Source organism: Cordyceps javanica, chromosome 3 (genome assembly GCF_051103115.1).
Source record: "Cordyceps javanica chromosome 3, complete sequence".
Lineage (NCBI taxonomy): Eukaryota > Fungi > Ascomycota > Sordariomycetes > Hypocreales > Cordycipitaceae > Cordyceps > Cordyceps javanica.
In genome coordinates, this window is record NC_139297.1 from 1435182 (window position 1) to 1449869 (window position 14688).

Here is a 14688-nt window from a genome sequence, read left to right on the forward strand (position 1 = left end):
ATGCGTCTTTCTACACTTCTTGTCTCGTCGTTGGCTACTGCCGCTTCTGCTGCCCCAACCTGGCCCGATTTCCAAATCAACCAGCTCGGTGATCCTCGCGATGCTCTCAACGCCGTCTCCCAGTACTTCAACATCGTTGCTGCCAAGGTATCAGCCGCCAAATCCATGAGCGGCCCTCCTAAGTGCGACCTCTCCAAGGCTGTAATGCCAACCTGTGAGTCATCGCTTTGAATTTTCCAGCAAATCAATCCCAGATTGCCTATATCTAACTCTTGGTAGTGCCTGGTATGCCTGCTCCCGCTGTCGGCGCCCAGCTGCGCCATGTCGCCGTCGGTCGCGGAACACAAAACTACACCTGTGACGGCAAAGCAGACTCCAAACCCAAGGCTATCGGGGCTGTCGCCACTCTCTTCAACGTGACCTGCATGGCTGCTACCTACCCCGACGTCACGGGCAAAATCCCTGGCATGGCTGTGCACTTCAATCTCGATGCCGCCAATCACCTCGGCCCTGCGATGCTACCCATTTCTGGCCACCACTACTTCACAGCGGCGGGTGTACCCTTCTTTGACCTTGGAAGCGAGGGACGGCTACCGTGCGCCAAGAACGCCAGCGCAAACGCTCCATCCACCGCGACGGTTGGTCAGAAAGGCGACGCTGCGGTCCCCTGGCTGAGACTTCTGGCCACCAAGGATGCCACGAACGGCCTGGCCGAGGTGTTCCGTGTGTCGACCGCTGGTGGTAGCCCCCCAGAAACATGCAAAGACCTCACGGGCCCTTTTGAGGTCGAGTACTCTGCAGAGTGAGTCAACCCCAGTGTTGCATGGAAGAAAATCTGCTAATTCACGATCAATAGGTATTGGTTCTGGTCGTAAAGAATAGAGAGACTATCAAGTATCAAAGAAACGATTCTAGGTGGCTGTCTTTCTATTTTAATCGACTTGTTTATTCTATGTTAAGGTCGATTTCCTTGTTCATCTATTGAGAAAAGATTTTAGTAGGATTTAATGTTCGCCACCTGGAGTGGCTATTAACAAGGGCAGGATGCAAGCCATGAAGTATTATTGTTTTTATCACATTTTAGAGAGGGGTGGCAATCTCCAGTCACACATTTCGGTATGAGTGACAAAAGGACGTCGCTCGATTGTTAGGGGACTCTTTCTACCTCTTTGATGCATCCGTTTTTCACTTGCTTCTCTGTATTTCTTCGTACTTTGTGGGCTTGATCTCTACGTCTTCTGGTATCGTAAACTCTCGGTTTCCGGTTTCTCGGGTTTCCCAGTTTCTTCTATTTTCTAAAGTCTGCTTAGATTTGCAGGAGTTACCAAATAGTGAGCATCTCATTCCACATGTGCGTGCTGCCACCTCAACAGCGCCGGCTTGGTAAGAAGACATACTTCAACATCTCATTTTCTCCTTGCGTGCCTTGCATATTTTTCCTTTTCAGCATGGGAGCTTTCCTACCCCATTTTCGTTTGCGGATTATGTGGAGGCTGAAACAGCATTGTTTGTAACACACAACATCGATTGACCCGCATCCCTCATCGCTGCATCACCCTTTTGTTGGTTGCCCTGTACGTCTCCTGCAAGCAAGGGCGACTACCATAAGTTTCGTTCTTCTGTCTCCTTTTTTCTATCTAGAAGAAGTTATTTTACACCAGTATTGGCGCACTGGAGGCTTAGAACAGGCGTATCGCTGGTAGAGACTAACTAGCCTCGGGCTGTCTTGGGGATCGAGCAGCTCGTTGCGCTGTGAGCGCCTGCCTATTCTCCTCCTGGCATGTTATTGGTCCAGAACTATGGTATTGTAATTAGCATTTGCATTCTTTTGTGAGATCTATCGAATGGCTGTCAAGTGATGAGCTGGACGCTATTCATGCCGCCAGACAGGGAGTCCAGAGGCCCAGCTCGGAGTGTTCGACGCATACTACACTCTGCGAAGTCAACTCAAAGGCACCAGATCTACATTCTCTTCCAGTAGAGTTGTTTCCTCCGGCTGTTTCGCAAGTTTCGAGGTGGGATGCAGGAAACTTAAGACTGGTCAGTGGCACTGCGAAGCTAAAGTGTCATCGCACTATTTCCGAGAAGTATTTGTTTCTTTTCGCTTTCAAGTGGTCGGCTTATTGGTCTCTAGCGAAAGTATCATTATCAGAAACATTTCATCCAGCATGCTGTCCAGCAGTGGGCAAGTACTCGACCAAGTTGACCACCTCATTTAGCGGTTTGCTCTGTCTCTAGAGCTGGACGAAAACGTCCTGAAAATCTCTTCTCCAAAACCAAAGCAAGATATGATACTCTGTTTTGGGGATTATATCGCTGGCAACATGAAGGATACAGTCGATACAAAGAAGCCAGAGGCGTCGAATACGTTGCGGACAATCTCGAAAATAGGAAAGGCACGCTGCGATGCTCAACCCACTTCACAGCACTCGGTCTATGCTCTGACGCGGGATTGGGATTTTTGTCCAGCTCTGACACCACAGCAAGAAGTAATACAATACGCGATCGTTTCTTTATAGATCATAATCGTGTATGGGGTAACAACAACAATGAAAAAGCTACACCAACGCCCGTGGTGTTACCTTTGACGAGAAATTTCACACTTCTAGTCGAAAGTATAGAGCACCCATCCAGGCACTCTTGGATTGGAAAGAAGCGCTTGTCAACGCGATGCTGCGTAATTCCGGATTTGAGGAACGGTAGATGACAGAGACACAAGTCCTTCTTTTACAAAGTGTAATTCAGACAGCATTCTACCACCCGGGTTTTGATGAAAGAATTGCGCCTGCAGTACCGCGAGAGAAGACCGGAGGCGACCATTGGAACTTGCTTCCTGCAGATCAGCCACTACGTCATTCGATGCCAGAGTAGGAAAACCAAGGCGTCGGGTATCCCAAGTCATGCGCTGATACCAACAGCATTAGCCCGTGCGCAACGGGCGTTTCTTACAGAAACAGGATGGGCTCATGTTGCCAAGGCCTAGTCGTACATACTGGCCGCGATCAATTGCTTTGCAGAAGGCTACTTTCGAAACCCCACGACGTTCAATATGCCAAGATCCCAGCTCACATTTTCTCTGCCGCCATGATCTCTGGTCGTTGTCTCCGTCCACTAGAATTGTTTCTTCAGGTAGGGTCGCGGATTGCCGTCGTAGAGATATATCTGCTAGACTCATGAATGAAGAATCCGTGTCGACTCTTGACGCTGCCCCCCTCACCCACGCGCTTATCAACGGTTGTAAATGTGTACTTTCAGAAAATCGAACGTTTTCAGTTTGAATGAAGTGTGGTGGCGAATTGGCTGCTGCGTGCCACCGACGAAGTCAGTGTGTCCTACCAGCTCCATTTTTGGCATCGCCAGAGGCAGCGGCCCGACTGGCCATGTCCAAAGTCGGTGCCGATGATGACCTACTACGACTCCGGCACGTTAAAAATGTCACTGAATAATTAATTGCTGGGTGGTACCGCATGTGCCTCTTCAATCTCTGCCTGGGCCTGCTCTCGGCTCTTTAGAGTGGATGGATTTTGAAGGCGATTCACTGTCTACACTGCTTTCCAGAGTACGATAATGTACCACCTCCGGGCTTTTTCAATTTAGGCTTCAAAAGGCCAGATGATACGGGCCATTTGGCGGATGCTGGGCCTTCTCTAGATCAACCCTCCTGCATGTGGTAGGCAGGGCAAATTGAGCATATCTCGCCATCCGTCAAGATCCGAGAGACTCTTGATACAGACAAAAGCGCCTCCACCAGCTCAGAATGCCAACAATCGAAAAGCAGACTCAAAAGTCTGGCGCGTAAAATTCTAGATACGCTTGAGCTGCCTGATGAAGAGGCTTTCTACATACTCAAATCGCTCACATTCAAGTCCTGCGGATACGTCGATCTTGGTCACGAGAGACTTCGTGCCATCTTCATAATCTCAATTCCTGAGCTGGAGCTACTTCTTCAGAATTCACCCCGTTCATGCAGCACTGCAGTCAAACCCTCGTAGGACGGATCATCAACTTTGCGATATTGAGTGACGAAACACCGCTGACAAAAATTGTCAGCATGAGAATGGGGCGGGAAGGTTTCAATGACAAGAAAATAGCCGCAGCCGCTTCAGGCAAAGGCTGTCATAGCTTCGCTATCGGGCGGTTTTCTGGCACTAAGCGCACAGTTCGGTGGCGAACGTCTTCGAAGACGAAGTGTTAACGTCTCTTTCTGGAGAGCTGGAGCTCTGGTAATCTCTCTTGTACTGTTTTATAGGTTCGATAAGCAATTAACGATGCATTGCTCGGATTTTGATCTCAGAGCAGTAATGAACAGTAGACAGTCGCACTACGATATCTCTTCATAGAAATTCGGTTCTTTTCATTCATCATTAGGAGTTCACCGTCCCTTGCGAATCAGAATTGTCGATATAATATTGCCGCAGTGTTTCCCTGTAAATGCTGTGCAGTGACACCTTACAACAAAAAAAAGGTCCAGCCGGCAAGATTTGCCCCAAAAAACACACGTACACCAATGACAAAGAAATCGCATCGACCCTCACATAGAAAAATGGCTCGCCAGGTGTATCTCCTTCAAACCATTCCGTTCTCATTTTGCTTTTTTTCCCAATGCTGTTTCAAAGAAAACCCCCAAAGGGTCGTTATGCCCCTCTACTAGGAATCAGACGGGAAGAGAAAAGAAAAGTCCTCAACTATCCCAGTACAAAGAGAAATATCGTGTATCTCCACATTCCTCTTTCGCTCTTGCTTGCCTTGCTGCAGTCGTCCAAATTCACGCGAAATAGAAAACGGGGCAGTTGAACAGGCAAAGAAAATGTGTTATTTGAAATTCTTTCGCTTTAAAGACTTCATTTGTAAGCTTTTTGGTTTCGTTTTTTGCGTCCCCTCTTTCTCTCCTCGTCCAAGCCCCGACACACAGCGCGCGCCATTTAGGCGGCGGTGAGGGCCTTGCGAAGGCGGGCACCACGCTGTCTGGCGTTCAGGTGCTCGCGGCCAACAACCTGTTCGGACTTCTGGACAACCTCCTCAGCCTCGGTGAGAATCAGCTCGATGTGGCAAGGGTTCGACATGTAGGGGTTGATCTAAAACAAAGCAAGCATGTCAGCAGACGATTAGATATGGAAGTTTCCCCTTCGCCAAAGGTCGAAAAAGGAATTTATACGTACACGACCATGGGCACGGTACGTGCGTCTGCGCTGCTTGGGGGCCTGGTTGACCTGGATGTGCTTGACAACGAGGGCACCGGTGTCGAGGCCCTTGGCGTCGGCATTGGCCTCAGCGTTCTTGAGGAGGGTGAGCAGATGCTCAGCCGACTTGACGGGCCAGCGAGCGCGAGTCACACCGAACTGCTTGCCTATATGACAAATTCGTTAGTACATGGCGTTTCTTGACATCGAGTACGAAGATTGTCGACCGCAATCTGGCATCTTCTTATTGCACGACGACTGCAATAGACTGTTCAATGCTATCCGGCTTTCCTAGCACATGCCACCTGTGCCGAGATCGAACATCGACAATCAACATTGTAAGAATCGTTTCGTACCTTGAGCAGTGCGGCCGGTACCGCCGGCGTAGCGGCGCATGGGGACAGCCTCGTCGTGGCTCTTGACGTTCTCAAGGAACTGGAGAGCACGCTCGAGCTTCCAGCCGTTGATGGCCTGGGCGGTCTCGCGGGTGTTCTTGAAAGAGACACGGAGGTAGGCACCGCGGGCGCGGGCCGACTTGGCGGGCAGGATCTCGGTCGCAGCGTAACGGACCTATTAACATAAGACAATCCAACCGGTCAGCTTCCGTCCCAACTCTCGTTCTTATGAAAAAATTCTCCTTGTCCCTGGTTTTGCAGCGCGCCAAAGGAGGCGAAATTGAACAATTCGTAGCGACGCTAGTCCATGTCGAAATCGAGGCACCGTTTTGAACCAAGGTGGTGGGATGGCGATGCGATAGATCAGAGATGATTTCGGCGGTCTCGGGTATTGAATTGTTGCATTTCGAATGGACACGGTTCGGCTTTGGAATGTTCTCGTGGAAAGACTCAGGGACGAGGGGGCGCGTTGCACTCACCATCTTGACGACTTTGGGGTTGGTGATGACTTGCTTGGTTCGACTACCGTGGGTTCGCTGCGCTCGAAGTTGGCAATTTCTGAACTTTTTGCCCTAAGGTGCCTAGGCGGGCCAGCAAAGCTCGCTTACTGCTTTGGGACTTGTGTTTAGGGTTTCAATGCCCTTTGGCAAAACAGATCGCCCAGCACGCACAGCACAACGAAGAGAGATGGACTGGATACTAAAACAATCCTTTTCGCCCGGAATAAAATTTTGATCACTCATTCACTCAATGTAATTATCATCGACGATTTCTCGATATTTGAGTCTTCTCCTGATGCGTTCATCTCTTAACATGCGAGTGACTGTGAGCCTCTAATCACCTGATCTGGAGTACACCAAAGAAACACGTGATGCGACTCTGTGAGAACAGCCGATTTTCTGTCGGAAAATAGTATCTCCCACAGCCGACGACAGTCTACTTCAAGCTAGCCGACATTGGCAATATGTGGGGCAACTGAGCCTTCTGGTAATCCAGAGCTTCAAAAATTTCTTTTCAGTCCCCAAGTGCCTGAAAAAAAAAAGTTGAACATCTCGTGCCTACGGCAATCAACAAGGACAAGTCTACACTTGGTCTACACGTGCCAGCAACATACTTTGGCTTGTTCCCTGGTGGCTTGACATTCGAGAACAGCCCTACGTTGTTTTCTATCTTTTCAATTCCTTGTCAAAGTCCCCAACGTCTACAATCTCCTTCCCCAAGAAAATCCCATACAATGGCTCCTTTTGCTAGCCGTGGTGGTCCTCGCGGCGGCGGTCGCGGCGGCGCTCGTGGTGGTGGCCGCGGAGGTTTCGGAGGAGGTGGTCGCGGCGGTGCTCCCGGTGGCCGTGGTGGTTTCGGCGGTCGAGGTATGCTGTGGAAGACTCTTGATGCCTTTTTTCTTCCGTTCATGTACTGACGACGGATCGCAAACAGGTGGTGGCCGTGGTGGTGGTCGCGGCGGGCCTGCTCGCGGCGGCCCTCGCGGCGGCGGTCGTGGTGGTCGTGGCGGTGCCCGCGGTGGTGCTGGCGGCCAGAAGGGAGGTTCCAAGGTCATCATTGTATGTTTTTTCTTCCCCGGTTGCCTCTGGATGGTCGAGTGAGGCCATCGCGAGATGGCCAAGTCACGACACGGCCAACGATTTTGCTAACGTATCCTGCTCATAGGAGCCCCATCGTCACCCTGGTGTCTTTGTCGTCCGTGGCGGCAAGGAGGATGGTATTGCTACCCGCAACCTGACCCCAGGCGAGTCTGTCTATGGCGAGAAGCGCATTTCGGTCGACGAATCCGTCCAGAATGACGATGGTACCACCACGACCACCAAGGTCGAGTATCGCATGTGGAACCCTTTCCGCAGCAAGTTGTGCGCTGCTATTGCTGGTGGTGCCGACGACATCTACATGAAGCCCGGTTCCCGCGTTCTCTACATCGGTGGTGCCTCTGGTACCTCTGTCTCCCACGTCGCCGATCTCGTTGGCCCTACAGGTTACGTCTACGCTGTCGAGTTCTCGTCCCGCTCCGGCCGCGATCTCATCGCCATGGCCTCTAAGCGCCCCAACGTGGTCCCCATCGTCGAGGATGCCCGCCAGCCCGCTCGTTACCGCATGATCGTCCCCATGGTTGACGTCATCTTCGCCGATGTTGCCCAGCCTGACCAGGCTCGTATCGTTGCCATGAACGCCAACTGGTTCCTCAAGGTTGGTGGCGGTGTCCTCATCTCCATTAAGGCCAACTGTATCGATTCCACCGCCCCTGCGGCTGAGGTTTTCGCCAGCGAGGTTCAGAAGATGCGCGCAGAGGCCATCAAGCCCAAGTTCCAGCTCACGCTCGGTATGTGCGATCCGATAGCATCAGTCAACTGACTCTGATTACTAACACCTGATTAGAACCCTTCGAGCGTGACCACTGTCTGGTTGCCGGTGAATATACCCGTGTCAAAAACTAAAAGATGTGTTGAGAGAAAACATCAAGCAAACATAAATAGCAAGTCCGGGTATGTGTGTGTGGTTGCGCACTTGCATTGTTGACTACCGCTCAGCGTCCTTCTGGAGGGTATCCTGACTTGCTTGGATCTTATTTTGGCAATGACTGCGGCTTCTTTCTGTTTTTGTAATGGCTCCTTTTTTCCACAAGGCGCGCGGCGTTCCGGCATTGGGGGACTGTATCTCTGTACATGGCTTTTATGTAGTACCGGCATCTAAGCCACAATCTAGAAGCATATTACAACATTGACGCTGCATTAAAGGGTTTGTGTATGGAGCGAAAATGGAGTCTGTCTCGTGCTGTAAATTTGCGTGGCTAGAATATGTGAAGGGGTTTTTGAAGGGGTTTTCAGACATCGTGGTCAATGATACCCTCCCTACCCTATAGTTGGATCATCTCTGCCAATACTGGTCACATTGTCCCGTGTCGGTAGGCATTGGTTGTTGATTCTGTGCTGCCGGCTTGGGTGAGCTGCTGATAACATATTCGGTATCAGCAACGAATGTGCTCGGTTGTGCGTGCGCAAAGAGTTAATGAGTAGCAGCCCAGATCGTGTCGTCTGGCGACTGCTAATGTGGCAGTAAAGCATGTCAGCATGTCAGCATTGTGCCAGTGCAATAAATGAACGCGTCTGCCCCATTTCAAAGTATCGCACAAGAAAAAGAAATATTGTAGCACTACCCATACTTAGCCCAGGTGATTCCTCCATGACAACCATATTTAAATGGCCATTTCCGATCTGAGGAAAGCGACGGAAATTCCCACCACGGCACATGTGCACAATAGTCGATCGAATCTGGTAAACATCGATGCCTAATCGCCTGATGCGAGCATTCCTCGGCGCTGGAACGGAGATGAGGCCTCATCCCTGGCCCAGAGATGGGTAGGTTGGCATAGAGCGTGAACTAGGTCGGCATTCATCCATGACACCTTCAAAATTACAACTGTACGTACAGTGAGGCCAGCAGCCAGCCTATCGGGGTCGTTCCGGGACAAGGGGCAACGCAGAGCAGTTGGAGACCTGAAGAAAAATGTGGACGAGTGCTAAGTTTGGCCGACTCACTCAGGCACGGCCCCAGCGGCGAGTTGACCAGCTGGGCGTAGCAAAGCGGCACCTACAGGGGGCAGGGTACAGAACATGGATCCATCCCTGTGCAGAAGGATCTAATCAATCGCAACCATGGCCCAGGCAGCCGGTACGAAGTCCCAACAAAGCTGTGCGAGGTGAGCAGGGGGAAGGGGGGTATCCAAAACTAGTAGCGCTACTTAGACTATTTTGCGAAACAAGAAATGAAGAGCTCCCACGGCAGTGGGTCAAATGGAAGGAGAGAAGAAGAATTCGCGGGAGAAAAGTTATCAGATGCGGGCCCATTTTGGGTTTTCTCGTGTGGCCGAAATCGGATTCCGATGTACCAGAGACTGCGGCACGTCGCCATCCGATCACAAGACCGGCAGTCAAGCAGCTTACCGCGATCAGACAAAGCACTCAGCTGCGCCCAATTTTGGTGCCCTGAAGGAGGGGAGAGGGAAGGTGCTAACAGTAAAGGAAAATTCTTGGAATGAAATGGAAAGAAAAAGGGGCCAGTCGTGGAGTAGTAAGTGCGACACAAGCTGAGCTCAGTTGGGCGGCCAGGCTCTCTCTGATGGTGCTGATTGATAAGATGCACCTGATAAAATTTTTTCCGCAAGAGCATGGGCAGCATGGACCAAGCTTAACATGACCCTGCGACAGCCGGTTATTGGGCCAACTGGGGCAGGGTCAGGGAAAATGGCAAAATTACGAGACAAGCCACATGACTGCGCCCGACAAAAGTACCCAGCACTATTTACCAGTACGATGTCCCCTGCATTGCTTGCTTCATTCGATCGTTGATGGTGTCTAGGCAGTTTGGCAGTCAAACACGAGCCGTGCGTGTTGCGTATAGTATCAGTACGAGTAAGTGACCCTGTACTGGGGATTTGGAGAAGACCAGAGAGCTCTGAAACCCGCAAAAAAAAAAAAAGGAGATCTACTATACTTAGTACTACTGCAGCAGGGTGAGCAAGTGGCTGAACTGTTCCTGACGAAAGGGACTTCGAGTGGGTGCTGGGTTTCTCGACAGCAAAAAGGTTGGACGAGAGGCTGGAACGTTGACGTGGTGTTTGGTGTGCTGATTGATAAGATGCGCAACGGAATCACGGCCGGCAATCGAATCACGTCCGTGCCTCGACGAGGCGCCGCTGGTACTGAAGAGAGAAAAAAGAACAAGGTTTTGAGCTTAAGACGACCGCGGGCCGGAGAAGTTCGGTTACCGCACCATATCGCAACGAAAGCATGTGGTGCGCCAGCCAAGGGGTGCACGAAAAAAACGAGAGAAACAGGACAGGACCTGGTAAAACTCACTGCATGGAAACACGCTTGGGCCAGGCCGGTTCCGGCACGGTGCTCATCATGCTGGGTAGGTCGGTATGTAGGTAGGTACCTACCTATGTATCATAATAATAATCATCATTATTCGCGCAGGGCAAGGCCATTCTCCAATGAACGCGCGCAAGGTGGCTTCTTTATTTGAAAAAGAAAAGGAAAGATGATTAAATAAAATTGAGAAAAAAAAAACGAAAACAAAAACATTGCAGTGACCTACGTGGCTTGCTTGCTTGCCTCCCAACAACCAAATTACCGTTGTCCCGGCTCGGCGGGACGGACATGACCTGAGACCTAGGCTACTAGGTTGTACTGATACCAGTAGGAGCTAAAATCAATGGTGACGACGAGCGCACCACCAGGAAAAAAGCACGCGCCATCTTATCAATCAGCGGGTGTTGCAGTACACCTCCGCTGACGTGTTATTTCAAAAGAAAAAACCGCCCGGCGGGTTGGTAGGTAATTATCATTTTCAAGCCATCAGAAATTGTCTACGGAGTACTCCGTGTACGTTTTTCGATTATCCTCTCTCTTTTTCCCAAGCTGTGGACTCGTGTTCAATACTTACCCCAAAGTGGACGCCCGCCACCGTTGGGCTGCCTCTCCCCCGTCATGCTTTGCATATCATGACTGATTGATTACTGGGCACAGCACCCGGGCGGACCTCGCACTGTGCGAACCTTGGCGGCGACGCCCCCAGCCCCGGTCGGGGACAGAAACCAGAGTGTGGGTTTGCGCATTACTCCAGATTGATAAGAGGAGTGTAAAACAAGAATGACGCGACTCACAGGCACGCCCAAGATACGAACACGGACATCTGCCCCTGGCAGTGGAAAAAAAAAAGAAAAAGGGAAAGAGAAAAAGCAAGAGACAGGCAGGGCGGAGGGAATCCTTGATCGATCGATAAGTTTTTGTGAGATATGACTGAGACTTTGGCGGCAGATTGTGGCTTGCAGCGCAACATTTGCAAACAGAGTTTGAGGCAAAAAAGAAACATGACGAAACGAAATACATCATGCGCGCGCGCGCGAGAGAGAGAGAAGACAGAAAGAGAGTGAGGCACAGAACGACAGAGAACTAACTCGTAGTGTTTAGTATGGAAGTGGCGCGCACCAACACTCTCCCATCATCATTAGATCATACTTTGCTAGTAAGAGGCCAGTCAGCTGCCAAACTGATGATAAAGCCTCTCCACTAGCCAGCACCGGGTGCAGCGAGCCTAAGACCCGGTGAGCACCCCCCTCCCTTATACAGGTACTAAGGTAAGTAGTGTGTCCCCTTGTGGCCCTTGTCAGCGACCTCGTCCGCTAAATTGTCTTCATGTGCTTCCCCATTGTTGTTAGCGCCTTTCTGCAGGGCCATGACCCTCGCACTGTGCTTCTCGGCACCCCGTCCTCCGTAGCCGGGGGCCCTGTTACAGCGTGTAATTCTACTAATAAATAACTTTTGGCCCAGAAGGCAGCCCTGGAGCCACTCCAACCCTCCTTCTCGGCCCCCGGTAACAACACATGCGCCCCAAAAAAAATTAAAGCGCAGAGACAAGAAAAAAAAAGGCGCTTCCCCGGCCCTGGCTCGCTCACTCCGCCGACCAGCCCAGACCAGGCCACCTTCCCAACGACGACCTCGGCGGCGGTTCGCACTGTTCCGTTGAATTCCCTTTTTCCTACCGACGACGCCCGCCGCCCTCCCTCCCACCCCCCACGACGTTTGGAGCCACCACACTGTCCTTAATTAATTCTTGCTTCCCGTCCTCGAATTGTTATTTCACTCTCCTCGACCCTTTCCTTTCCATTCTAACTCAACAGGCTCTCGCAGTCACCGGCAAACTGCCCTTTTCGCAGACAACCTCTTCTGGTGCTCCATTCCACTGCCCCCAGACGCGCCTAAGAATTTCCACTTAACGCCACCACACCACTACCACACCACCATCCCACCACCCCAGCAGGCAAGGAAAAAAAACTAGCCTGTTCGACACCCTGGTGAACGGCATCACAGGTCTGCCACACAACCACATCAACACCAACTCGCGCCTGTATATACGCCCGTCATGGTCGAGACGCCACTCACTACCGCGGCCGCAAAGGCTCTCGTCGCCTCTACGGGCGATTGTGTCCCCTGCGAGCCCAGCAATGCCCCGTCCGTTGCCCCATCCCTAACATTTTCTGACGAGTCGGACGATGCCGAGGAGCCAGCTCGCATCGAAAAAACGCGCCACCGTCGCGCTTCTACGCGGCTCATTGCTCAGAGCGCCCGCGACATTCAGCGTATTACCGGTGAGACGACGGCCGAGTTTGTTGGTCGATGCTGCGGTGGTGGTTGCTGCTTGATGGGCAGTAAGCGGCCCGCCGGCGTCGATTACGAACCCCTCATCTTACCCGACAATGCTGCATTCAATTCTCTTGGCCTCAAATTCCCCGAAGAGATTCCCACCGAGCTCACAGGGATTGTTGAACTGCCAGCCAAGGTCGTTTCGTTCAAGTCAATTCCTCGTCCTCTCAGCAACCCGTCAGACTCGGGCATTTCCATTGGCCCTGAAGCTGACACGTTCTCCACTGCCTCGGCCGAAAAGCCTTCAGGGCCCATGGCCGTCGAGTCTCTCAACACTGCTATTCAGCCTCCCAAGTTTGTGCAGCCGCATCCTCCATACCACGTCTACCCTGCCAAAATACATACGACCCGCGAGCTCACCAAGGATGGTGCTGAAAAGCGCACATACCACTTTGACCTTGATGTCACCAACTACCCCGACGAAGAGTCCAACGATTTCAAGGTTGGTGGTGCCATTGGAGTTCTCGCTCCCAATGACGACAGCGTTGTTGATGATGTCCTTGACCGGCTCATGATCCCTCGTTTCGTCCGCGACAGACCGACCCTGATGACTACTACTACTGGCCGCTGGCCCACTGTTTGGGGTGATGAGAAGCCTCGAGAGCTCGTCACCACTCGCCGCGATGTACTCAAGTGGTGCACCGACCTCCAATCCTATCCGCCTACCAAGAATGTGTTCCGCGTACTCGCCGAGCACGCTACTGATACACTTGAGAGGAAGGTTCTCATGTTCCTTTGCTCTGCCCAGGGCCAGGGCACTTTTTGCGATATTCGCACAGGACCGCACGTCACCGTCTCTCAACTTCTCTATGCCTTCCCCAGCTCGCAGCCGCCCCTGGATGAGCTTCTGTCTGTTCTGCAACAGCTTATGCCTCGCTTCTACTCCCTCTCCAATGACCCCCACGACTCTTATCAGATGCGAGACCAGAAGCAGCACCGCTTGATTGAGATAGCTGTCACCGTTCATGAGACGAGTGACTGGCGCAAGGGCACTCGAACTGGTCTCGGCTCTGGCTTCTTTGAGCGTCAGGCGCAGCGCTTCTTGCAGGCCCAAGCCGCTGGCGAGCCTAACCCTGAGATTTACATCCCCATGTTCAAGGGTCTTATGGCCAACCCGCTTGCTAAAGAGTTCAACTCGGATGGTCCCATGCTACTCATTGGCGCTGGTGTCGGCATCGCTCCATTCCGTGGTTTCGTTCAGCGCCGTCTCAAGCAGGCCAACTGCGCCAACAAAGTCTGGGTTCTCCAGGGCATCCGCGATTCTCTGGTCGACGAAATCTACAGCGGCGAGTGGGGTGTGCACGAGGAAGAAGTCAAGCGCGTCGTGCAGAGCCGACGTGGCGAAGGCCGATACGTCCAGGAAGAAGTTCGAAACCAAGCCGATCTTGTCTGGTACATCGCCAACTCGGTTGATGGACGTGTCTTTGTCTGCGGCAGCTCCCAGGGCATGGGCGAAGGTGTCGAGGAGGCCCTTATTGATGTCGCCATGTCCAAGGGTAACCTGGAGCGCGACGAGGCCCGCAACTTCTGGGACCTCAAGAAGGAGGCCGGACAGTACATTGCCGAAACCTGGTAGATGCGTCTACCTCTTGTATTGCGTGTAAGATTATTGCAGTTTTTGTTGTTTATTTTTCTTGTCTTTCCCTGAATTTCCCCCATTCCCTTTTTTCCTTTGGACATTATCAAGAAATATCTATACGGCATATTATTTCTGCCGTGGCGCGGGTTCTAGAAAGGCGAGCACTGCGCAAGCATTCGGCTCACATACAAAAAGGGGGAAGAGAAAAGCACATCAGGGATTTTTACGAAGCACCATCGGCAACGGCGTTTGATTAGTCTTTTTTCCTTGGGTCAACCGAGCTCACTATTGTGCATTTGTCTATTTTTGACTTTGTTGTT

General features: G+C 51.7%; 4 protein-coding genes across 4 annotated transcripts; 3 read left to right on the forward strand and 1 right to left on the reverse strand.

The window, feature by feature from the left end:
- V2A60_004663 (DUF3455 domain-containing protein) lies at positions 1-875 on the forward strand (the record flags this gene model as incomplete). The annotated part of the gene is made up of 3 exons (XM_083255980.1): positions 1-214; positions 280-802; positions 857-875. 3 exons carry the CDS (start codon positions 1-3, stop codon positions 873-875), a joined length of 756 nt encoding a protein of 251 aa, XP_083112106.1.
- A 4047-nt stretch (positions 876-4922) lies between these two features.
- On the reverse strand, positions 4923-6057 carry V2A60_004664 (60S ribosomal protein uL22; the record flags this gene model as incomplete). The annotated part of the gene is made up of 4 exons (XM_083255981.1): positions 4923-5075; positions 5160-5347; positions 5537-5750; positions 6055-6057. The coding sequence occupies 4 exons, from the start codon at positions 6055-6057 to the stop codon at positions 4923-4925; spliced, it is 558 nt and encodes a 185-aa protein (XP_083112107.1).
- A 752-nt stretch (positions 6058-6809) lies between these two features.
- V2A60_004665 (rRNA methyltransferase NOP1) lies at positions 6810-8019 on the forward strand (the record flags this gene model as incomplete). The annotated part of the gene is made up of 4 exons (XM_083255982.1): positions 6810-6942; positions 7010-7134; positions 7241-7904; positions 7961-8019. The coding sequence occupies 4 exons, from the start codon at positions 6810-6812 to the stop codon at positions 8017-8019; spliced, it is 981 nt and encodes a 326-aa protein (XP_083112108.1).
- A 4489-nt stretch (positions 8020-12508) lies between these two features.
- Positions 12509-14365, forward strand: V2A60_004666 (uncharacterized protein; the record flags this gene model as incomplete). Its single annotated transcript, XM_083255983.1, has 1 exon — positions 12509-14365. One exon carries the CDS (start codon positions 12509-12511, stop codon positions 14363-14365), a length of 1857 nt encoding a protein of 618 aa, XP_083112109.1.
- Between the last annotated feature and the right edge of the window lie 323 nt (positions 14366-14688).